Source organism: Moschus berezovskii, chromosome 8 (genome assembly GCF_049115385.1).
Source record: "Moschus berezovskii isolate FMDL1 chromosome 8, NW_MosBer_1.0, whole genome shotgun sequence".
NCBI lineage: Eukaryota > Metazoa > Chordata > Mammalia > Artiodactyla > Moschidae > Moschus > Moschus berezovskii.
This window is the reverse complement of record NC_142467.1, coordinates 27,807,146-27,832,565: the sequence shown is the minus strand read 5'-3', so window position 1 is coordinate 27,832,565 and position 25,420 is coordinate 27,807,146. Positions and strand designations below refer to the sequence as shown.

The 25,420-nt window shown below is 36.5% G+C and overlaps 1 protein-coding gene across 4 annotated transcripts in view; it reads left to right on the top strand.

Moving 5' to 3' along the window:
• XRCC4 (X-ray repair cross complementing 4) overlaps nt 1–25,420 on the top strand; it is a 298,009-nt gene that overhangs the window by 107,050 nt on the left and 165,539 nt on the right. For all 4 annotated transcript variants that reach the window (XM_088838494.1, XM_055428747.2, XM_055428744.2 and 1 more), the window contains one exon: nt 21,785–21,951. In XM_088838494.1, coding sequence (XP_088694620.1) covers nt 21,785–21,951 — 167 coding nt within the window. The remainder of the gene's footprint in view (nt 1–21,784; nt 21,952–25,420) is intronic.

Sequence of the window (25,420 nt, the reverse complement as noted above, 5' to 3'; positions counted from 1 at the left end):
TTTTTCATGTTTGTTAACCACCAGTGAAATAGTGACTGTAAGTTTGCTTCTTCTCCAGTCTTGACCTGGGAGTATATTCTGAGAACCTTGTTGTGACTGTCTAACTCTTTGATATAAACTTAAGATTTGATATAACACAAGTTATTTTTCATTCAACTTAGCAGCTAAACACCAGCAACAAACTTCTCATTTAGTGCCAGGTAGGACATTTGGGTAAAGCTTAATGAGAGCAAAGTTGCTGGAAAATGAATCCAGCTTGACTCTGATTCGTGGTGGTTCAACCAGCCTTATCTTGAATGAGTTCTTGTTGTAGTTTTCTGTTGTTATATAACAGATTGTCACAAATTTAGCAGTTAAGGACCATTCATTATCATAGTTTCTATAGGTCAGAAGTCCAGTCTTGGCACCACTGGATTCTCTGCTCAGGATCTCAAATGTGAAATCAATGTGTTAGCCAGACTGCATTCTCACCTGGAGCTCAGGTTCCTCTTCCAAGTTCAAATGGTTGGAAAAAAAATAGCAACATTTATTTCCTTGCTGGCTGTTAGCCAAGGATCATTCTCAGTTCCTAGAAGCCACTCTTATGGCTCTCTCTGTCTTCAAATCCAGCAGCAGAGAATTTCCTTCAAGTTAACTCCTTTCTCCATACAAATATCCCACTCAATTTTGAAGATTTGATTTGGTCAGGCCCACCAGAATAAATCTCTCTTGTTAAAAGTCAGCTGTACCGTATAACCTAACCTAATCATGGATGCGAATATCTCATTAAATTCACAAATTCTTACACCACAAAAGAAGAGGGTTGTACAGGGCACATACATCAGAGGACTAGAATCTTGACAGCCAATTTAGCATTCTTCCTATCATTAAGATAATAGATGCTATTAGGCATGAATTTCTTCAGTTTCTTTTGTCCGTCTTCATATGTGTGTATATTCTTTTCTTCCTTTAGTTTCAGAAAAGAAAGAATTTTTATTCTAAGTCTAAATTCTTCTGTCCTGGTCTTTCCCACCACTCCTTGAATTCACTCTATTAGGCCTGTGTGTGTTTCCCTTCTCACACTCAGCCTTATTCTTGTATTTTCATTTTCCCCTCTTTATTATTTGCTCCTTCCCTTCAGCTTATATGTTGCCTGGTTGCCTGGTTTTCAGTGCTTTTCATTCAAGTTCTTTTCACTCTAAATTTGTCCGCACTTTTCTATAACTCAGGTTTAAGTCCACCATCTTTTTTGCAGGAACTTTTCCAAAAAACTGATCTTCTTGTCTCTGGTCCTCCCTACTCTCATCTACTACCAGAGGGACATTTCTAAAATGCAAATCTAATCACACTGTTCTGCTTAAAAATCATCTGAAGTTCCACATTGTTGCCTTTACCAGAAGACCAAATATGGACTATAGACATGTTATGTTTGACCCTTACATTCAGAAAACACTTTCGACGAGTTTCCAATGGCTTAAATCAGAAGCTTATGCTTAGAAATCTAGATTTCTGATCTTTCTTGAGAAATTAAAAATCTTAGTAGTCTGGTCCACATCTTCACAAGGCAACCACTCCTTCCACTGTTACTACTATTAGCTGCCCCTGTGGATGGGAATTGCTCTGTGTAGTTTGCCAGCCCATTAACTTTATTCATTTATTTTATCTGCATAGCCCCTGAAGACAGTAAACCCTAACCTAGAGAATAAGGACTAAATGTCTTAGCATGGCATTTATCATTTTTCCTAGCTTCATCCCATCCATAGAAAGAAAGAAAGTGAAGTCACTCAGTCATGTCCCACTCTTTGCGACCCCACGGACTGTAGCCTACCATGCTCCTCCGTCCATGGGATTTTCCAGGCAAAAGTACTGGAGTGGGTTCCCATTTCCTTCTCCAGAGGATCTTCCCAACCCAGGGATTGAACCTGGGTCTCCCATATTGTAGGCAGATGCTTTACCATCTGAGCCACCAGGGAAGTCAATCCCATTCATAATTTTCAAATTATTTTGCATCTTAGTTGACTGATTGCATTTCAGTGTCTCCTGCAAGATTATAATTTCCATAAGGACAGAAAGTATGCTTTATTTATGCTTTCATTCTCAGTCCCTAACAATTTCTAACTCATACCAGGAACTCAGTGAAAGTGATTTAAATGGTGCTGATCGTACTTTCACACTTACATCCTGATTTTATGTGTTCATATGTTTGCTAAAAAGGCAGTGCAGGCAAAAGTAGGTATCAATTCTCTAGCATTATTGGAAAAAATCTTAAAGCATGACTTTATGATTACCAAAAGTGAATCAATAGAGTCATTTTGAGTGGCAGAGGATAATCACTGTAATACTGTTTTAGTGACAGTGGTGGTTGAAACCCTTCAACATTATCAGTGTCTTATTCCTTTTATTTTTTCATTGGACTTTAGGAATTTGGTCTCCTCTTACGGTGTTATATGTTCAGAACATAGAGAAAATAGGGCTTTCAGTTGATGTTAATCCCTTTCTCTGTGAGATACTTAAAGACATTCTGTTTGTTGACATCCATCAATCAAAAATATTTCTTAACGTAGCTTTTCTAAATTGGTTTTCTAACCATTGCTGTTCACTACAGAGCATTTTGAACTATGGCTGTCTAAAGTATTTTTGAGAATGAAGATTTGGGTTTTTGGAGAATTAAATCCAGGTGATTAGTGGAATTTCTGCTGTACTTCTTTATGGTTGCATAAAAACATGAAAATGTAAATAAGTTATTGAACATGCAGATATCCAGAAGATTGTTTATAGTGCTTTGTGTCCGTAAATTGTTTTATTAGGGTTTATCGCTACAGATTTTAATTGTGCTTCAGAAATATCATGTTGAACTATTAAAAAAAATCTGTTTCCAGTATCCCACAGAATCATTTTTGAATGGAATGAGAGGTAGATATTCATGTTAAAAGGAGTCATAGATTGTTGTTGGCAATGAGAGGGAAGTCACATTTAATCCAGGACAGGGTGGTTCCTCTCAATTACTCACTGATGAGACAGATACAATGGAAAATTTTACATCATTGCTCCTTTTCTTTCTCTTGGTAAAATTATGAACAAATTCTTTTTGTGATCTCTTTTTGTGTTGATCTCATAGGTTCAAATAATTCTGGACTGTTCCCTTTTTCAGTGGTAGTTCATAGTGATGACATGAGTTGTCTACAGGAAATTATTTCTGCCTATGTTCCAACAACAGTCATTATTTGTGATATTCTCTGATTTTATTTTTAGATATTGTTAAAGTATTTCTTTATTTTGTTATTTATAATGTTGAATCCACACTCATAGAAAAAAAACTTCAATAAATGTAGTTCTTACCCTCTTCACATTTTTTTATTGAGTTGGCTATAGGATGACAGAACACAGTGAGGAAATTTTGGGAAATGAGTTTTCTTTAGGACATAAGTGTAAGCTCTTTAAGACAGAACTACTACCTGGGGCAGGAGGAGAAGGGGACGACAGAGAATGAGATGGCATCACCGACTCGATAGACATGAGTTTGAGTGAACTCCGGGAGTTGGTGATAGACAGGGAGGCCTGGCGTACTGTGATTCATGGGGTCGCAAAGAGTCGGACATGACTAAGCAACTGAACTGACTGACTGACTGACTACCTGTATTAGAGTTTTCAGAAGGAAAAAAAAAAAGTATCTCCTATATAAAATATCTACCTGTATAGATACATTATAAGATATTAGGTCACACAAGTGTAGATGCTGAGAACTCTCACAGTCTGGAGACCCAAGAAAGCTGGTGATGTAACTCAAAGGCCTGAGAGCTGAAGAGCTGATATTGAATTTCCAATTCAGGTATGAAGCCCTAAGAACCAAGGAGCATCAGGGGCAGGAAAAGATCCACGTTGCAGTGAAGTTGTCAGACAGAGAATTTAACTTTCCTCTGCCTTTTTGTTCTAGTCTGGCTGTGAGCAGAGACAGTGTTTTATTTCTTTGTACCTTTGATGTATATATTCAGTTCAGTTCAGTCGCTCAGTCGTGTCCGACTCTTTGGGACCCCATGAATCGCAGCATGCCAGGCCTCCCTGACCATCACCCGCTCCTAGAGTTTACCCAAACTCATGTCCATTGAGTCGGTGATGCCATCCAGCCATCTCATCCTCTGTCATCCCCTTCTCCTCCTGCCCCCAATCCCTCCCAGCATCAGGGTTGTTTCCAATGAGTCAACTCTTGGCATGCAGTGGCCAAAGTATTGGAGTTTCAGCTTTAGCATCAGTCCTTCCAATGAAAACCCAGGACTGGTCTCCTTTAGAATGGACTGGTTGGATCTCCTTGAAGTCCAACGGACTCTCAAGAGTCTTCTCCAACACCACATTTCAAAAACATCAATTCTTCAGCACTCAGCTTTCTTCACAGTCCAACTCTCACATCCATACATGACCACTAGTATTTGGTTAAAACAATTCCCTTAACCTGTTTGCTGGATTGAAGGTGTAAGAATGAACAACTCTTTGAGGTTATATGGTGGTTTTGTTTGTTTTTGAATGTCATTCGCACGTAGGGCAAACAGGTTGGACAGTAGTATTACTCCAAGTTTTTGAAGTTCAGAGATCAAGAACACAGCTTATTGGCAAAGCAACCTCATCTAGACTGTAATATTTATATTTGATATATCTTGTTCTGGAATTTAAGTACCAGGAATGTGGATAACATAAGGAAGTTCAAATTTTATTTTGTACATATCCTGTTTTCTTCATGTTTTTAGTTTCAGCCAAAAGGAAAAGATGATGGAAGAAAGAAGTGTTTTAAGAATAATGAGAATTCAAATTTAAGTGTCAGTCTTTGATATCACGTTTAGGTCTTAGGAAATAGCTATTAAAACCAATTTAATTGTTTCACTTGATAACTTCAAAATTTAAAGTAGACTTTGAATATTTGCTTATTAGAGTTGTGGCTAATATATAGGATTGTTAAAAGTAAAACCCTTGGTTAAACAAATGCTAAACAAATAGTAATTTGCATTTGAGATAGATATACACCAGTAGATATTCAAGTCCAGAACATTTTTCTAGATTGTAGAGTCATGGTGGTCAGATTTCTTAAAATCATTCAGAGGAGATCTACAGAGATGACCTTTGAGGGCAAAAGTATATTAAGAATATCCCTATGGATGAGAATAATTTGGTTAAGGGGAAGATACAGACAGAATGAGAAAAGCCTCTTTTGGCCCCCCAGTAATGCCTGGCTTCTATTTCCTATGAGAACTAATGTGCAGTAAACTGGGATATTAGCTCTGTCCAGTTTAGGAAAACAACCTAAACTTAAGGGCACTATCTTCTGTTTATTCACTTAAAATTAGTACTTCCATAGTTATTCTAAGGGAGCATGGACTGTGACAATTGCTGTCACTTAATGTATAGAATTTGGGAAGACTTTAGGTCCAGTCATTTCAAAAGCAGTTAGCTATCCCTGTATAACTTTCTTTGGTTTATGCACTGGCCCAGTTAGCAATATTTTGGTGGCAAATTTGAGTTTATCGGAAGCATGAACTTGTCAAAACTTGTCATGATCTTGAGAAATTTACTTGCCTAGTTTAAAAGTTAAATAAACCTGTTGGAGTTACCTTTCTAAAAGGAGCTCTGTATGTGCACACCGGACAGCATGGCCTCCTTTAATTCATAGCCAAGCACTGATTTATAAACTTAAATCATGATGATTTGTAGAGAGTCTACATTCTGTAGTTTTTTGAACTGACTTATTAAAGAGAATGCTTCCTCCACCCAGCATGTTGTAACCATGACAATAGGTACTAAAGTGTTTCCAGTGGTTAAACATATATCTTTGATCCAACCTTTGAGTCATACAAAGAAAAAATATTTTTTAAAAAATTTTATGAAATGTTCATTCTGTGTCTGACTTTATTTCCATAATGGCTGTGAATTTTCATGTAATCATATTTCTCAGTATACACTGGATTTTCAGAATGCCACCCTCCTTTCTACTACTCCCTTACATGAGTTACAGGTTCATCCCTTAGCACCCCATTGAATGAATGGAGATTACTGCATTGTCAAAACACAATAACTGCTATACCATTTGGACATTATTTGGCAATGAGTAAGTGTTCTCATTTGAGATTGCTTCATATGAAACAGTTCACAGAAGTGGAACTACAGTATGCCAAAAGAGTTGATTTCTTTTGGACTTTAACTGACTAGATTTCTGGTTTTAATACTTGCTAACAGCAAGGTGCTATTCTATGTATCATGACTTATTTACATAGTTACCACAAAACACTTGGTATTTCATCTAGTAATAACATTATTTCATTGAAAACAGCAATTTTAATGCTGTTCTATTTCAGCATTTTTGCCTGGCTGAATTTATACTTTGAGCTTTTAAGTCTAAAGATTCAGGTTATAGTTTGTATTGCTTTTCTCTAAAATTAATCTATTAACATTGTAGACCTCATAAAATATTACTGCTCTCTTTACATTTATGTAAAGCAGATAGTCTACCTGATGCATCTTTCTGTGATGTAGATTGCCTTGTATTATACCTGGTAGGAACTAAATAATATTTAATCAAATTTTAAATTTTTATGTAGGATTATACAAAAACTTATTAACTGTATACCATGTATTCCTTGTATGACTTTATCTGTAGATCCAAGCTCAAAATCTGAATTTATTCAGTCCTTAATTGACATAATGCCTGAAACGTAGTAAGTACTTAGTAAATGTTATTATTATTAGAAAAATATTGTGGCATAATTTGATTTATTTCATCACATTGGATGGTGAAACATATTCTCTGGATATTATTGCTCTGGAATCTTTTAGGATTCTTATTTTGTCCCAAATGTTATGAAGTTTGATGACACTGTACCTTGCTCTGAGATCCCTGTTAATCAAGTGTGCTGGGACCTTTCCATTTGGAAATTTAAATCTTTCAGTTATGCATTTCTTCTGCTTTTAAAATTCCTTCTCTTTTTTGTCTCTATTGGCTAACTGTGTCATGTGGATTTTTAACTCTTCCTATGCTGTGGTAAGGAGAAGGCAATGGCACCCCACTCCAGTACTCTTGCCTGGGAAATCCCATGGATAGAGGAGCCTGGTAGGCTGCAGTCCATGGGGTCGCACAGAGTCGGACACGACTGATGCGACTTAGCAGCAGCAGCATGCTGTGGTAAAGAACCCGCCTGCCAATGCAGGAGACTTAAGAGACTTAGGTTCAATCCCTGGGTTGGGAAGATCTCCTGGAGGAGGGCTTGGCAACCCACTCCCGTATTCTTGCTTGGAGAATCCCCATGGATAGAGGAGCCTTGCAGGCTAAAGTCATGGGGTCGCAAAGAGTTGGATGCATGACTGCAAGTAAGTAGAGGCTTGCTCTGCATGAGCTCCAGGACTGGAGATTTCATGTGAGGCACAAGTCACATAAACAGGGCTCTTACCCAGTTTCAGTACTCTCACTTGCTGCCTGCTTTCTGTCGTTCTCCAGGCCTTGAAATAGGGTTTTGTTTTTGGGGTTGTTTTTTTTTCAAATGGGAGGGAACCATCAGAGTTTATAGTTGTTATCTCTAGGAACGTTAATCTAATATGGCTTCCTTTGCTATTATCTAAACTGGAACTTCTTCCAGCCCAGCGTTCCTCATGATGTACTCTGCATATAAGTTAAATAAGCAGGGTGACAATATACAACCTTGACGCACTCCTTTTCCTATTTGGAACCAGTCTGTTGTTCCATGTCCAGTTCTAACTGTTGCTTCCTGACCTGCATACAGGTTTCTCAAGAGGCAGGTCAGGTGGTCTGGTATTCCCATGTCTTTCAGAATGTTCCACAGTTTATTGTGATCCACACAGTCAAAGGCTTTGGCATAGTCAATGAAGCAGAAATAGATGTTTTTCTGGAACTCTCTTGCTTTCTCCATGATCCAGCAGATGTTGGCAGTTTGATCTCTGGTTTCTCTGCCTTTTCTAAAACCTGCTTGAACACCTGGAAGTTCACGGTTCACATACTGCTGAAGCCTGGCTTGGAGAATTTTGAGCATGACTTTACTAGCGTGTGAGATGAGTGCAACTGTGCAGTAGTTTGAGCATTCTTTGGCATTGCCTTTCTTTGGGATTGGAATGAAGGCTGACCTTTTCCAGTCCTGTGGCCACTGCTGAGTTTTCTAAATTTGTTGACATATTGAGTGCAGCACTTTCACAGCATCATTTTTCAGGATTTGAAATAGCTCAATTGGAATTCCATCACCACCACTAGCTTTGTTCGTAGTGATGCTCTCTAAGGCCCACTTGACTTCACATTCCAAGATGTCTTGATTCCAGCACAAGCTGGAATCAAGATTGCTGGGAGAAATATCAATAACCTCAGATATGCAGATGACACCACCCTTATGGCAGAAAGTGAAGAGGAACTCAAAAGCCTCTTGATGAAAGTGAAAGAGGAGAGTGAAAAGGTTGGCTTGAAACTCAACATTCAGAAAACAAATATCATGGCATCTGGTCCCATCACTTCATGGGAAATAGATGGAAAAACAGTGGAAGCAGTGTCAGACTTTGTTTTTTTTGGGCTCCAAAATCACTCTGGATGCTGATTGCAGCCAGGAAAAAGACGCTTACTCCTTGGAAGGAAAGTTATGACCAACCTAGATAGCATATTAAAAAGCAGAGACATTACTTTGCCAACAAAGGTCTGTCTGTCTAGTCAAGGCTATGGTTTTTCCTGTGGTCATGTATGGATGTGAGAGTTGGACTTTGAAGAAAGCTGATCGCCGAAGAATTGATGCTTTTGAACTGTGGTGCTGGAGAAGACTCTTGAGAGTCCCTTGGACTGCAAGGAGATCCAACCAGTCCGTTCTAAAGGACATCAATCCTGGGTGTTCATTGGAAGGACTGATGCAAAAGCTGAAACTCCAATACTTTGGCCACCTCATGCATCGAGTTGACTCACGGGAAAAGAGTCTGATGATAGGAAGAATTGAGAGTGGTAGGAGACGGGGACGACAGAGAATGAGATGGCTGGATGGCATCACCGACTCGATGGACATGAGTTTGAGTGAACTCCGGGAGTTGGTGATGGACAGGGAGGCCTGGCATGCTGTGATTCATGGGGTCGCAAGTAGTCTGACACGACTGAGTGACTGAGCTGAACTGAACTGAAACTGGAACTATTTCAATGTTAACTTTTAATTACATTTTTCTTTCCAAGAAAATTCAATTAAATGAATGTTTACCATCCATTGTACTCTCCAGTTCTTCTCAATCTCATTAAAAATAGTTGTTAATTTTTATACTTTATAAGTAGATTTTCTATTAGGTAATTATCACCTAAAATAAAACACCTTGAAAAATTTGAAATGTTTTTTAGACCAGTAATTTCTTTTTATCTTGTCTCTAGGTCGATAACAAAATAAATCAAAGTAAGTGTGACTAGTTTTCTATTAAATATTTTTGATTGGGATTTGGTTGTTAGAGATCTGCCACTACATTATTATAAGTGCTTTTTTTAGGATTCTTAGTAAATATTTTGGGATGAAAAATCTGACAGAAGCATTTTTAATCCATAGTTTAAAAAGACAGTTATTAAGCTTTGTGAAGATTTTTTGAAAGAAACTCATAAGCCAAACAAAAAATGAGCATATCTTTTTCTGGATTCCTATACTTAATCACTTCATTTAAACTAGGATTTAAAAATACTTGGTACCTCTATGGCTTGTTAAAGATCACCTGTTTTGAGTTTACTGGTTTATAATAACTGATTTTAAGGAAATGAAGTTATAGTTAACACAAGTGTTTATGATTTTTTGTTGTTGTTGTTTCCAGAAAGTTCTAACGTCAATACAATGCCTTTTCACCAGTCAGGCTATTTCATCAATTATATATAGTTCAGTGCTTCAGGAGTGGAAGAACGGAGGTTGGCTTTAAGTTTATGCAATTTCTTTCTTGGCAAAAGTCCAGGATTTTTAATCAGAAAAAAATACAAGATTCTATTGTTTCAGTTAAGTTTTCTTAAGAGAATGTTACGAGAGGCCTGAGCAGTTCTTACTAAACAGGGTAAACTGGTTTAAATACAGAAATAAATCGTTCCATGATATTTCATACTATGTCCTATTAAGATGTATTTCCTGAGTATCTGGTAGTAAGATATTTTATCATGTTATAAGTTTCCCCGCCCCGCCTCAGTGTTTGCTTCCTTATTGTTTCCATGAGGCCTTAGGAACTAAGCAACAGCAACAGTGATCTCCCCAGTGAGATTTTTCTCTGTCATAGCCACACTGGAATGCTACTGTGTGTTAAAGTAATCAACCACTTTTAGAAGACTTATCAAATTCAAACTGACTCTAGAGAGTAGAGTTTTTTGTGCCCTTTGGTGTTATGTCCATTGTGGCTCATTTGTAAAATCCTTCATGACCAGCCTTTATATTTGGCTCATGAATTTCTTATAGGATAAGTTATCATTTTGAATGCAGTGGTTACAATTGCTTGTGCAGGACACCTCTTAAAATAAATGTCAGAATTAGGATTCTAAAACAGAGATTGCTTAGGTTCCCATATACCATATAATGCTTTTTATATGACCAAGGAATTCAAGATAACAAAAAATAAGACTAAGTACGCAGTTACATTCATATTTCTACCTACAGATCATTTGGTAGTCTTATTAGGACATTCATATTTCTACCTACAGATCATTTGGTAGTCTTACTAGCTACAAAAATTTTAATCAGGGAGTCTGATTAAAAAATAAGCAGACACTATGGATAAGAGTATGGAGGTTCCTCAATAAACTAAAAAGAGAACTATCATCTAAGAGTCCTACTCCTGAGTATATATCCAAAGAAAATGAAAACACTAATTTGAAAAGATATATGCACCCCAGTGTCATATGCACCCCAGCAGCATTATTTGCAATATAATGCGAGGATATGAATTTAAGTTTCCATCAAGATATGAGTTGATAAAGGAGATCTGGCACACACACAATGAAATATTACTCAGCCATAAAAAAAATGAATTTTTGCCACTTGCAACAACATGGATGGCCTTGAAATGTGTTATGCTTAGTGAAGTAAATCAGACAGAAAAAAACAAATACTGTATGTGTTCACTTAAATATGGAATCTGAAAAATAAAGCTGATGAATGAATGTAACAAAACAGAAACAGACTCATAAATACAGATAACAAATTAGTGCTTACCAGTGAGGAGAGGGATTGAGGGAAATAGCAAAATAGAGAAAGGGGATTAAGAGACATAGATTACTAGATATAAAATGAATAAGATGCAAGGATATAATGGACAGCACCAGGTATATAATCCATAGTTTATTCTAATGGTAATAGAGTATCATCTAAAAATATCAAATCACTATGTTGTACACCGGAAATTAGTATAACATTGTTAATCAACTAAACTTCAATTAAAAAAAGTTTAAAAAAAGAAAATGGAAACAAAAAACAATGAGAAACAACCAAAGGACATAAAAATAACTCTTGATTAAAGAAGTGTAGTGATCCTGAATGGAGAAATTGCACTGTAATTCATATTAGAACTTCCCTGGGACTTCCCTGGTGGCTTAGATGGTAAAGTGTCTGCCTACAATGCGGGAGACCTGGGTTCAGTCCCTGGGTTGGGAAGATCTCCTGGAGAAGGAAATGGCAACCCACTCCGGTATTCTTGCCCGGAAAATCCCATGAACGGAGGAGCCTGATAGGCGACAGTCTATGGGGTCACAAAGAGTCAGACATGACTGAGCGACTTCACTTTTACTACTTTCATATTAGAAATATGAATTCCTTCTAAAATAACTTGAAAATGAGTGTGATTCCAAACCATATTCCTCGTATAGTTTATATATATATAAACTTGCTTTTTGCTTTTGGCTTATCTGAAGTTCTTTTTTTTTTTTTTTCCATTTTATTTTATTTTATTTTATATCTAAAAAAGAATTTTATTAAAAAAGCACAAATGCAAAGAAATGAACAGAGGAAAATGTATGCGTCGAACCTGGACTGGTCACTTATGATAATATGATATTTGTCATCTTTCCCATGTTCTCTTGGTTAGAATTAGAAGCAAGTCACAGACCTACCCACGCTTAAGGGGAGGGGATTGCACATGGCCTGAATAATTGGAGGGTGGGCAAATTGGAAACAGTCTTAAAGGAAATGCTGAATACTGTGTAAGCACTCATTTTTCTGCCTGTAATCTTCTGAGGGCTTTTTGTTAGAGTGAATTCTGAACTTGTTACTATAGTCCACAAAATCCTACATTCTAGTTTCCTGTCTACTTTCCAAACTCATCTCTGTTCTCCATCTCAGTTTTCAGAACTTGTTCTATGACAACTATATCTAAGCGTACTCTACCCTCTAGTTGCTATCTTATTACCATTTTATTTTCTTCATTAAATCTACAACTGGGTGAAATTATTATTTGCTCATTGGTGTTGTCAGTCCTCTACTAAAATATAAGGACCAAGTGAGTAGACACATTGTTTTTCTTGTTCAGAATAGTGCCTCCAATGCCTAGCACATAGTACATACTCAGAAAGTCTGATAAATAAATGAAGGAATACATTCTATATTTAGCCATGTAAAAAAGGGGAATGCTAATTTGAGTCATATATAGCTCCTATCTTTTTGCAGCTTTTGGACTAGTACAAGGAAAAAAAATACACTATCTACTACTATAGGCAAGAATCGCTAAGAAGAAATGGAGTAGTGCTCATAGTCAACGAGAGTCCAAAATGCAGTACTGTGTGCAGTCTCAAAAATGACAGAATGATCTCTGTTCATCTCCAAAGAAAACCATTTAATATCACGGTAATCCAAGTCTATGCCCCAACCACTAATGCTGAAGAAGATGAAGTTGAACAGATCTACAAGACCTTCTGGAACTAACACCAAAAAAAGATGGCCTTTTCATCATAGGGGACTGGAATGCAAAAGTAGGAAGTCAAGAGATACCTGGAGTAACAGGCAAGTTTGGCCTTGGAATACAACATGAAACAGGGCAAAGGCTAACTGAGTTTTGCCAAGAGGGTCATAGCAAACACTCTCTTCCAACAACACAAGAAATGTCTCTACCCATGGACATCACCAGATGGTCAGTACTGCAATCAGATTGATTGTATTCTTTGCAGCTGAAGATGGAGAAGCTCTATATAGTCAACAAAAACAAGACCAGGAGAGGACTGTGGCCTAGATCATGAATTCCTTATTGCAAAATTCAGATTTAAATTGAAGAAAGTAGGAAAAACCACTAGACCATTCAGATATGACCTAAATCAAATCCCTTACTATTATACAGTGGAAGTGACAGATTGAAGGGATTATATCTGATAGACAGAGTACCTGAAGAACTAAGGATGGAGGTTCGTAACACTGTACAGGAGGCAGTGATCAAAATCATCCCTAAGGAGAAGAAATGCAAAAGGGCAAAATGGTTGTCTGAGGAGGTCTTTCAAATAACTGAGAAAAGAAGAGAAGCTGAAGGCAAAGGAGAAAGGGAAAGACATACCCAACTGAATGCAGAGTTCCAGAATAGCAAGGAGAGATAAGAAAGCCTTCCTCAGTGATCAGTGCAAAGAATAGAGGAAAACAATAAAATGAGAAAGACTAGAGATCTCTTCTAGAAAATTAGAGATACCAAGGAAACATTTCATACAAAGATGTGCACAATAAAGGACAGACACAGTATGGACCTAACAGAAGATATTAAGAAGAGGTGGCAAGAATACACAGAAGAACTATACACAAAAGATCTTAATGACCCAGATAACCACAATGGTGTGGTCATTCACCTAGAGCCTGATGTCCTGGAATGCAAAGTCATGTGGGCTTTAGGAAGCATCACTAAGAACAAAGCTAGTGGAGGTGATGGAATTCCACTTGAACTATTTTGAATGCTAAGAATGTTGCTGTTGAAGTCCTGCAGTCAATATGCGAGCAAATTTGGAAAGTCCAGCAGTGGCCACAGCACTGGAAAAGGTCAGTCTTCATTCCAATCCCAAAGAAAGGCAATGCCAAAGAATGTTCAAATGCACAGTTGCACTCATCTCTCATGCTAGCAAACTAATGCTCAAATTTCTCCAAGCCAGGCTTCAACAGTATGTGAGCCACAAACTTCCAGATGTTCAAGATGAATTTAGAAAAGGCAGAGGAACCAGAGGTTAAATTGCCAACATCCGTTGGATGACCGAAAAAGCAAGAGATTTCCAGAATAACATCTACTTCTGCTTTATTGACTACCCCAAAGCCTTTGACTGTGAGGATCACAGCAAACTGTGGAAAATTCTTAAAGAGAGGGGAATATAAGACCACCTTACCTTCCTCCTGAGAAACCTCTATGCAGGTTAAGAAGCAACATTAGACCTGAACATGGAACAACGAACTGGTTCCAATTTGGGAAAGGAATACATCAAAGCTGTATATTGTCACCCTGCTTATTTAACTTATATGTGGATTACATCATTTGAAAAACCAGACTGGATGAAGGACAACCTGGAATCAAGATTGTTGCAAGAAATATCAATAACCTCAGATATGCCCATGACAACACACTTGTGGCAGAAAGCAAAGAGGAACGAAAAAGCCTCTTGATTGAAAGTGAAAGAAGAGGGTGAAAAAGCTGACTTAAAGCTCAACATCAAAAAGTGAAAATCACGGCAGCCACTCCCATCACTTCATGCCAAATAGATGGGGAAACAATGGAAACAGTAACAGACTTATTTTCTTGGGCTCCAAAATCACTGCAGATGGTGACTGCAGCCATGAATTTAAAAGGTGCTTACTCCTTGGAAGAAAAGCTATGATCAACCTAGACAGCATATTAAAAATCAGAGACATTATTTAACCCACAAAGGTCTGTCTAGTCAAAGATATGATTTTTCCAGTAGACACGTATGGATGTGAGAGTTGGACCGTAAAGAAAGCTGAGCGCCAAAGAATTTATACTTTTGAACTGTGGTGTTGGAGAAGACTCTTGAAAGTCCCTTGGACTGCAAGGAGATCAAACGAGTAAATCCTAAAGGAAATCAGTCCTGAATATTCATTGGAAGGAATGATGCTGAAGCTGAAACTCCAATACTTTGGCCAACTGATGCAAAGAACCGACTCCTTGGAAAAGACCCTGATGCTGGGAAAGATTGAAGGCAGGAGAAGAAATGGATGAGACAGGATGAGATGGTTGGATGGCACCACCGACACGATGGCCATGAGTTTGAGCAAGCTCTGGGTGTTAGTGATGGACATGGAAGCCTGGTGTCCTACAGTCCATGGGGTTGAAAAGAGTTGGACATGACTGAGTGACTGAACTGAATTGAACTGAAGAAAAAAGCAAGTAGATACTGTAATGCTATGGTAATTGTTTATAGAAGTCCTGACTTGAGAAAACGTATCACCTATTGATACACATTTGGCAATTTTTCAACTTATCGATAATATCGGGAGCTGATATTGTGGATAATCATATAACTCTACAGAGAAAAAAGAGAAGTAGATCAAGGGTCCTATCTAAGAAATATTACCATTTATGCTGTAAATGAAAGACAGAGAAGCATACTATGAAGATATGATTAGTTAAGTGTTATGAGATTCAGAAGAATGCCAGGATATCCAAATTAATATTTCTTTATCAGAACCTAATATGAAACTTAAAGTAACAGGTAAATAATAGGCAACCCCTGATATCTACCTACCCTGCTACCCCCAATCCAATTAACTGTTGCTAAAGCCTTTCATGGATGTGAGAGTTGGACTGTGAAGAAAGCTGATCACCGAAGAATTGATGCTTTTGAACTGTGGTGTTGGAGAAGACTCTTGGGAGTCCCTTGGACTGCAAGGAGATCCAACCAGTCCATTCTAAAAGAGATCTGTCTTGGGTGTCCATTGGAAGGACCGATGCTAAAGCTGAAACTCCAATACTTTGGCCACCTCATGCAACGAGTTGACTCACTGGAAAAGACTCTGATGCTGGGAGGGATTTGGGGAAGAAGGAGAAGGGGATGACAGAGAATGAGATGGCTGGATGGCATCATTGACTCAATGGACATGAGTTTGAGTGAACTACAGGAGTTGGTGATGGACAGGGAGGCGTGACGTTCTGTGATTCATGGGCTCGCAAAGAGTCGGACACTATTGAACGACTGAACTGAACTGAACTGAAAGCCTTTCATGCTAAGTAGCTTCATTCCTGTCTGACTCTTTGTGGCCCTATGGACTGTAGCCCACTGGGCTCCTCTGTCCATGGGGCTTCTCTAGGCAAGAAGAGTGGAATGGGTTGCCATGCCCTCCTCCAGGGGATCTTCCCAACCCAGAGTTCCATCCTGTGCCTCTTACGTGTCCTGTATTGGCAAGCAGATTCTTTACCACTATTGTCACCTGTTGATTCTAAATCCATGTATAGCGTATTTTTCATTGTTTATTATAACTCCTAATTAGACTAAGATAAATCTGATTTTTACTATATTTTCCGTGAACCAAAATGTTCACCATCTCTATTTCAAGGACATAATGTAATAAACATTTGTAGTCATTTAAAGTAACAGTAACTTCTGAAATTCCCTTATCGCAAAGACATTTGGGCTTTTCATTTCTCTGATTCCTACTAATGGATTTTGTAACTATGAATACCAAATAATTCTTAGATGATACTTAATATATTATAGCATACAGCATACCCTTAAAATGCTAATAATTTATAGATCTATACTAGAACGCAGTATATATTTTTTAATTTTTGGATTATTGCATTTTGATTGTAAGGATGTACAGGATCTACACATCTGAAGCCCTGAATATGCAAGTCTTACTTGATCATATAATCATCTTAAGATATTTAAACATTTTAAATAAGCTTTAAGAAATGGGAGCAAGAAAATAATTGGAAAGTTGAGATTAAGTCTCACAATAAAGTTCTCTTATCTTTTTAGAAAGTCCTATCAGCATTCTTTTCTCAGTTCCAGCTACTGTGGAAGATACATCTGTGCAGTTGTCAGCCTAGGTATGTCACTGGTTTAGAATATTCATTTGTAATATTTTTAATTTAAATCTAAAATAACGTTTCAGCAGGTCACAAAACCAAAGAGTTAATGATACAAAGATCTTAGTAAAAAATAGTTGATTAAAAATACAGTTAATGATTAATGTAACTAGGCCAAAATAATAGTTTAATTTCCTTTTTACTATGTAACTTGACTTGTTTCCTTTATTACTAGAATTTTGCAACTGTGTATTTACAGCTATGTTTTTCCATAATATAAAATATTATAATATAAAATATAAATATAATATAAAATATAAATAAAATTATAATATAAAAATATTCTGTATTACAAACTATAATGAGTAGGCTTTGCTTTTTAGTGTGCATATATCTAGACACAGCTAAATTTTTTAAATATGTTAATGAATTAAAAGCACATACTGAAAAAAAAGGAATTCGATTTATTTGCCTAGGAATCATCTCAAGATATCTTTATTTCTCCTTTTCCTTTAGGTTTACATCTTGGTTCCCAGGACAGTAACAAAGATTAATTCTGCAAGGTTATTTAGAGTACTTTGATAATGTATCAACCTCTTTAGTTGATATATTCTAAACAGAGTTCAACTTACACTTTGAGAATCCTCCTGTTCCCAGAAACATTTGGAGTGACAATAAACAATTCCCCTGAAATTAGTGTTTATTTTGTGTATTTTACTGATACTATATATTCTCTTTTATCTGTGTGGCCATTCCAAAGAACCAGAAAACAGTACATATACATTCTTACATTTTTCAAAAAACAAATTTTTTTAGGTTTTATTAAACCTATGTATTATCACAGTATCAAGAGCTATTACACAGTCTTTTAACCATGTCCTTTTTGCTGAAATTATACTATTCAATAAAATAAAATTGTTATCTCCTTAAATAGCTTCAAGATTTCTTAATTTTTTATTCAGAGTATCACTGTCCCAGTTATTTATTTTACCTGAAATATTATAATTTTATTCCCTTATTAATAAGTATCATAGCAGTTTTAAAAAATTTAAGTCTTTTATTGAGCAGTATATGTCTAGAGCTCTGTAAGACACTATGGAAGTTAAGGAAAACATATAAGATATGGTCTCTGATCTCAAAGCTAAAAATTTAAAGGAAAACACTGCATTTCTGAAGCAACAAGAGAGATACAGAGAGGATGAAGCTGAGTGAAAAATTGTGTGAGACAAATCTGAAGTATTAAGAATAGAGAAGCTAATACAGGCTAAAGTAGATAAAGAGAATTTGATCTGGGCTTTGAAGTGATGGGTAAAAGGATATGGCATTTAATCTTGCATTTAAAGATGTCCAGAATAAAACACCAGCTAAAGAAAATGGATATGTTTTCTGAAATTGTGAATTTTCAATGCAAATCAGATAAAAAGTGCTTTGTTTGTTTTGCTTGCTAAAATAAATGACAGAGTCAACTAGTGCAACCTAATATGATTACCAGTATTTAAAAAATTAATTGTTTTGAACTTTTTTGACAAAGAAAAATAAAAACGTAGCTTAAAACCGTAGATTGTAGACTGGGTGAGGTGCTTAGTATTGTACAGTGAATTCACCATAAGGTTTTAAGAACTAACTACAAAAAAAATTTATTTTTGCCCATGCCTCTAAAGAAGAGCCGTGCTTTCAAAATGTCTAATTTGTGGGTTCTGACTCTGGTGTACTATTTGAAGTCCTGATTTTATATTGCAGATTATTTTGAAATTACAGAACTAATAAAGAACAGCTGTGTTAATAGCCTTACATGTCCAACAAAAAAACAAAAGTAAAGGACTTTTAAATCGACACAACCATCCAATGCTGCTTTTGTGGGAATTTGCTAACACTTTTTTAAAGTTTCCACTTTTTATTTGAAGGATGGTATAAAGATGCGTTGGATGTAGAGTTAGAGCACAGAAATATTTTATGCTTCTCAATTCATTAGGCCTGATTTGAGGCCCTTTGATAAGTCCAGTGCAATGGGGCATGTGGTCCGTTACATCTGTAATAAGGTAGGCAGGCAGGAACAGAGGTGGTGAGAGTGAAAGGGCGTTTCCTGCCTTGGCTCTGAACTGTGTGAATACAGGCAGGATGGTCCAGACGGCTCATTTTCTCATACATTCCAGAATTTTTCTACAAAATAAGCGGAATATTTTAAGTAAAATATTTTTCTTGGATTGAGTTTTAAATACTTCTTGATTATTTTCATTGTTTCAAATAACAGATGTTCACACCTGTTCAGTTCAGTTCAGTTCAGTCACTCAGTCGTGTCCGACTCTTTGTGACCCCATGAATCACAGCACGCCAGGCCTCCCTGTCCATCACCAACTCCCGGAGTTCACTCAAACTCATGTCCATCAAGTCGGTGATGCCATCCAGCCATCTCATTCTCTGTTGTCCCCGTCTCCTCCCACCCCCAATTCTTCCTAGCATCAGACTCTTTTCCAGTGAGTCAACTCGTTGCATGAGATGGCCAAAGCATTGGAGCTTCAGCTTCAGCATCAGTCCTTCCAATGAACACCCAGGACTGATCTCCTTTAGAATGGACTGGTTGGATCTCGTTGCAGTCCAAGGGACTCTCAAGAGTCTTTTCCAGCACCACAGTTCAAAAGCATCAATTCTTCGGCGATCAGCTTTCTTCACAGTCCAACTCTCACATCCATACATGACCACGGGAAAAACCATAGCCTTTACTAGACGGACCTTTGTTGGCAAAGTAATGTCTCTGCTTTTTAATATTCTGTCTAGGTTGGTCATAACTTTCCTTCCAACGGGTAAGCGTCTTTTAATTTCATGGCTGCAATCAGCATCCACAGTGATTTTGGAGCCCAAAAAATAAAGTCTGACACTGTTTCCACTGTTTCCCCATCTATTTCCCATGAAGTAATGGGACCAGATGCCATGATCTTCGTTTTCTGAATATTGAACTTCAAGCCAACCTTTTCACTCTCCTCTTTCACTTTCATCAAGAGGCTTTTGAGTTCCTCTTCACTTTCTGCCATAAGGGTGGTGTCATCTGCATATCTGAGGTTATTGATATTTCTCCCAGCAATCTCGATTCCAGCTTGTGCTTCTTCCAGCCCAGCATTCCTCATGATGTACTCTGCATATAAGTTAAATAAAGGACCCAAAACTAGTGAATATAACTAGAAAAATAGAAACTGAAAAATGCTTGCCTGCTCTTAAGAAGAAATGACATTTTAAGCTTATTCTACACTAAGTAGTCAAGAAAAAAATTGAAGAATTCTCTTTTGGAATTTTGAATATATGCATTTCAATGATATTTTGAAAGAAGTTGTTTGTTATTAGTGATCTAAAACTGTTCCCTTTATCTTTTGCCATCTAAAATAGGTTAGGGGGTTGTGTTTACCTGTCCATTTGTATTTTACTTCATTAAGGATCAAAATGTGAGCCTGAATGTAACACTCGGAAATGGATAATGGATCATCATCCATTTGACGTTGTTGAAACTTACATGTGATAAAAAATTCTTTCCTTTCTAAACGTCCATCTTAGTCAGAGTTACCCGACAATTGTGAAAATGTGAGAATATAAAATCATGGTTTGGGTTTAAGGTTTACTGAATATCTATTGTCTAAAAATAAAATATGCTTCATTTTTCTTCTGTATTGACTCAAAGAAGTAATATTCTATAGCTGATCTTTATTTTATGTGTGTTTGTTTGCATAAGAGAAGCTTTAAAACTTAAATACTCAAATTTACTTTCAATTATTATATAATTTGCATAGATAAAACTTTCCTATTTAAACTTATATACTTGTTAAATGGACTCATTATGTGTACTTCAAAGCAAGAGTTTTTGGCCGTTTGATTTTAAGTTTAAGAGAAAAAAATCAGATGTGACAGTCTGAAATAATTTCAAACTTCTTGTAATTTTTCCAAGTATTTTTTGGGTAAAGGTTTAATAGTAATAATTATGCTATTTTAAAATATTAATTAAAAAATAATTTTACTGTTAAAATTAGAATTCAGCTTAAATTTATAATTTAAAAATTATAATTTTACTATTCTAATTAGAGTTAAGCTCAAATTGCTGAATTTAGGTTTTATATATATGTTTAAGATATTTTTATATCTTACCTCTACACAAAAATACTCAAGTTTGACATATAACATTATTGTTTATAATTATAGTAAAAAATTATTGGTTTTTGACAGAGAAGTAATTACTGTTCCCAGGTTTATAAGTTTTAAATCCTGTATTTCTCTTAGATATTACAAAAATTGTGCTCTTTCTTCAGAGATAGCTTTTACTATCAGTATTAACAGAAACTGGAGTTTACCATCTTCATGTATGGGACTTCCCTGGTGGTCCAGTGGCTAAGACTCTATGCCTCCACGGCAGAAGGCATGGTTTCCATTCTTGGTCAGGGAACTAAGATCCTGTAGGCATGCCTTGCAGTGTGCCCCCCCACCCCAAAATATAAAGAGTTTTCATGTGAAATTTATTTTATTATTCTGAGTATAGTGATTTAAAATATGTCCTAGATAGTAGAAACAGATGGACAGATGGTAGCATGTTTTTATGGTATTTATGTTGTTTTCATTTCTGCTAAAAAGTGAGAGAGTGACTTACCACTTAATTTTTTTTCCTTAGGTTTTATGTTGATTTATATGATAAACTTTAGTAAGAAAGTAGGAAGTTGCCCAATTGTTTTGTTCACTGTATTTTTATCTGGCACTATATTTAAATCTGACACCTTTTTTTCCCTCTAAGAAGAAAATATATATATTTTAAACTGGGCCACTCAGTCTTGATTTTTTTCCCGAAACTAATCATGTTTTCTTTTGATCCTAGTTCAGGCTTGGTTCCTTCAACCTAGAGAAAATTGCAAGCCCAGCTGAGGTCATTAGAGAACTTATTTGTCACTGCCTGGACACCATTGCAGAAAGCCAAGCCAAAAATGAGCACCTGCAGAAAGAAAATGAAAGGCTTCTGAGAGATTGGAATGATGTTCAAGGACGGTGTGTACATAATGTGCTTGTATCTTAAGAACACTAAGCTCTTTATATTATTGTAGCTCTAAGTTAATGATTTATACACTTACGCTATATGTAGACTATCATATATTTAAACGAAATGTGTCATTGATTATACCTCTACTTAATGTGATTAAATTATTGGTCGTTATTGTACAATATAGGAGAACAGTAACACTTTTCGGTCATTAGTATTTGGTGGCACCAGCAAACTAATAACAGTAAGAAGTAATTGGACAGTGGGGATCAGAACCCACTAATAGTAAGCAAAGTTTAGGAAGTTTGATATTTATAAGGATTAATTGACTTCAAATTATAGGATTAATAATGAATAAAAAAGAGAAATGAAATATAAATAAGCATAGTTGATTTTATTTGAAATCTTTTTATGAATGACATCTATTTTAGGTGAAGTATGTTTTGGTTCCTGAGAGAAACTTATTTTTTGTGGATTGATTGAAAGTTCATATTCTCAGCATTTTAAAAAGAAGTAGTTGTTACTGCTGGATAAGACATTTGGAAGCCTTTATTTTCCTGATTTAGCCTTTTTAAACAATGAAGAAGAAAGTGACCTATCTTCTTAATAATGAAGTTTTCTCAATTATATCATGATCTAGGCTGGTCCAGGGTATAGCTGTATTACTGTATTATGTAAAAGATATTTGAAAGAAATCTATGTTGTGAATATTTGAATCTCTACAAAGATGTATTAATATAATATGCATGTATTTGTTAGTATATACATTGTAACATATGAAAGAATTGTGCAGAATATATAAAATAGTAATAATGCTCATTATTACATCCAATATATAAATATTTTTTATCTTTTATTCAATCCATAAACATAAGAACATTTCAACATTTAAAATTTAGGGTCTTTTTAGGGTCTTTTTAGGCTCACTAATATTGTTCTATATGTGCATCAGTAAGTATATGGGGAAATGTTTGAAAAATATGAAGGGTTTTTATCAGTATATCTATGTGTAAATGAAGTTTACTAGAAGAAATAATTTCTATACATTCACTTATATTTATTAATTAATGTAAGGGATGAACCTAACACTTATCACCTAAAACTTGGTTATATTTGACTCGTTTTTATGTTAATAAAGTATCTTGTTTTCTTTTAGTTCTGAATTAATTTTTATCTCCAATTCTCTAGTTAGACCAAATCAAAATTACGTAAATGTTAAGAAACCATACAGAAAAATATGTTATTGTTTCTTTTTTAACTTTTTCTTTGAAATTCATGTTGCTGTGAATTAATATAAATGTTTGTTCTAGAAAGCATGTTTTGGGACTTTTACCAGTACTCTGGGTGTATTTTTCTATTTTATATTCAAAATAAATCAAATGAAAGGAGATGTACTCTGGTCGTGATAAGCCATTATTTTAAAAACTCAAAATACCCTCAGGATGATAGGAAATTTGATCCACAAATTGCCCACAAAAATGCAGACTGGGTACTTGGTACTTGAGCAAATTGCTTTAAAATGTCTGCCAGAGGTTGAAAGAGGTATTATCTCATCAGTATTCAACACCACTGCCATAGGATGGAAATCAGCAGGGAACAAAGATGAGACAGTAGAGACAAATACACCCTGTGCTGTAAGACAGTGTGTGAGGGTACATATAATGTGTGTCTCACAGATGCTCAATTTGCTATTTCTGAATTATCCAGAAAATTCTCTTGTGTTGTTGTGACAAAAAGTTACCTATTTGATCAAATGCACAGCCATGTAGCTTGTCACCAGTCTTATGCTCCAGCTATTCATTTTTTTTTTTCTTAATACTGGATCACATATCTTTTTTAGGAATTGAAGATGTGTATTCTTGGAATGGCCCTCCAAACAGAGGAAACAATATCTACTCCAGAGAATTCTAGTCTCTGGATGTATTCCAGATGTTAGATTAGTAGCTTTACCTATTTTCCAAATTTGGTTTTCTTTCCTATCACACAGAAAGTGGCCGTTTTAAAGAGTTGTAAATATAACTTCCAGCGCAGTGTTCCTCATGATGTACTCTACATATAAATTAAATAAGCAGGGTGACAATATACAGCCTTGACGTACTCCTTTTCCTATTTGGAACCAGTCTGTTGTTCCATGTACAGTTCTGACTGTTGCTTGCTGACCTGCATACAGGTTTCTCAAGAGGCAAGTCAGGTGGTCTGGTATTCCCATCTCTTTCAGAATGTTCCATAGTTTATTGTGATCCACACAGTCAAAGGGTTTGGCATCGTCAATGAAGCAGAAATAGATATTTTTCTGGAACTCTCTTGCTTTCTGCATGATCCAGAGGATGTTGGCAATTTGATCTCTGGTGCCTCTGCCTTTTCTTAAACCTGCTTGAGCATCTGGGAGTTCACGGTTCACATATTGCTGAAGCCTGGCTTGGAGAATTTTGAGCATGACTTTACTAGCGTGTGTGATGAGTACAATTGTGCGGTAGTTTGAGCATTCTTTGGCATTGCCTTTCTTTGGGATTGGAATGAAGACTGACCTTTTCCAGTCCTGTGGCCACTGCTGAGTTTTCCAAATTTGCTGGCATATTGAGTGCAGCACTTTCACAACATCATCTTTCAAGATTTGAAATAGTTCAACTGGAATTCCATCACCTCCACTAGCTTTGTTCGTAGTGATGCTCTCTAAGGCCCACTTGACTTCACATTCCAAGATGTCTGGCTCTAGGTCAGTGATCACATTATCGTGACTATCCTGGTCGTGAAGATCTGAAAGAGGAGAGTGAAAAGTTTGGCTTGAAGCTCAACATTCAGAAAATGAAGATCATGGCATCTGGTCCCATCACTTCATGGGAAATAAATGGAAAAACAGTGGAAACAGTGTCAGACTTTATTTTTTTGGGCTCCAAAATCCCTACAGATGCTGATTGCAGCCATGAAATTAAAAGACGCTTACCCCTTGGAAGGAAAGTTATGACCAACCTTGATAGTGTATTAAAAAGCAGAGACATTACTTTGCCAATAAAGGTCTGTCTAGTCAAGACTATGTTTTTTCCCGTGGTCATGTATGGATGTGAGAGTTGGACTGTGAAGAAAGCTGATCACTGAAGAATTGATGCTTTTGAACTGTGGTGCTGGAGAAGACTCTTGAGAGTCCCTTGGACTGCAAGGAGATCCAACCAGTCCATTCTAAAGGAGATCAATCCTGGGTGTTCATTGGAAGGACTGATGCTAAAGCTGAAACTGCAATACTTTGGCCACCTCATGCAACGAGTTGACTCACTGGAAAAGACTCTGATGCTGGGAAAGGTTAGGGGTGGGAGGAGAAGGGAACGACCGAGAATGAGATGGCTGGATGGCATCACCGACTCTGTAGACATGAGTTTGAGTGAACTCCGGGAGTTGGTGATGGACAGGGAGGCCTGGCGTGCTCTGATTCATGGGGTCGCGGAGAGTCGGACACGACTGAGCAACTGAACTGAACTGGAC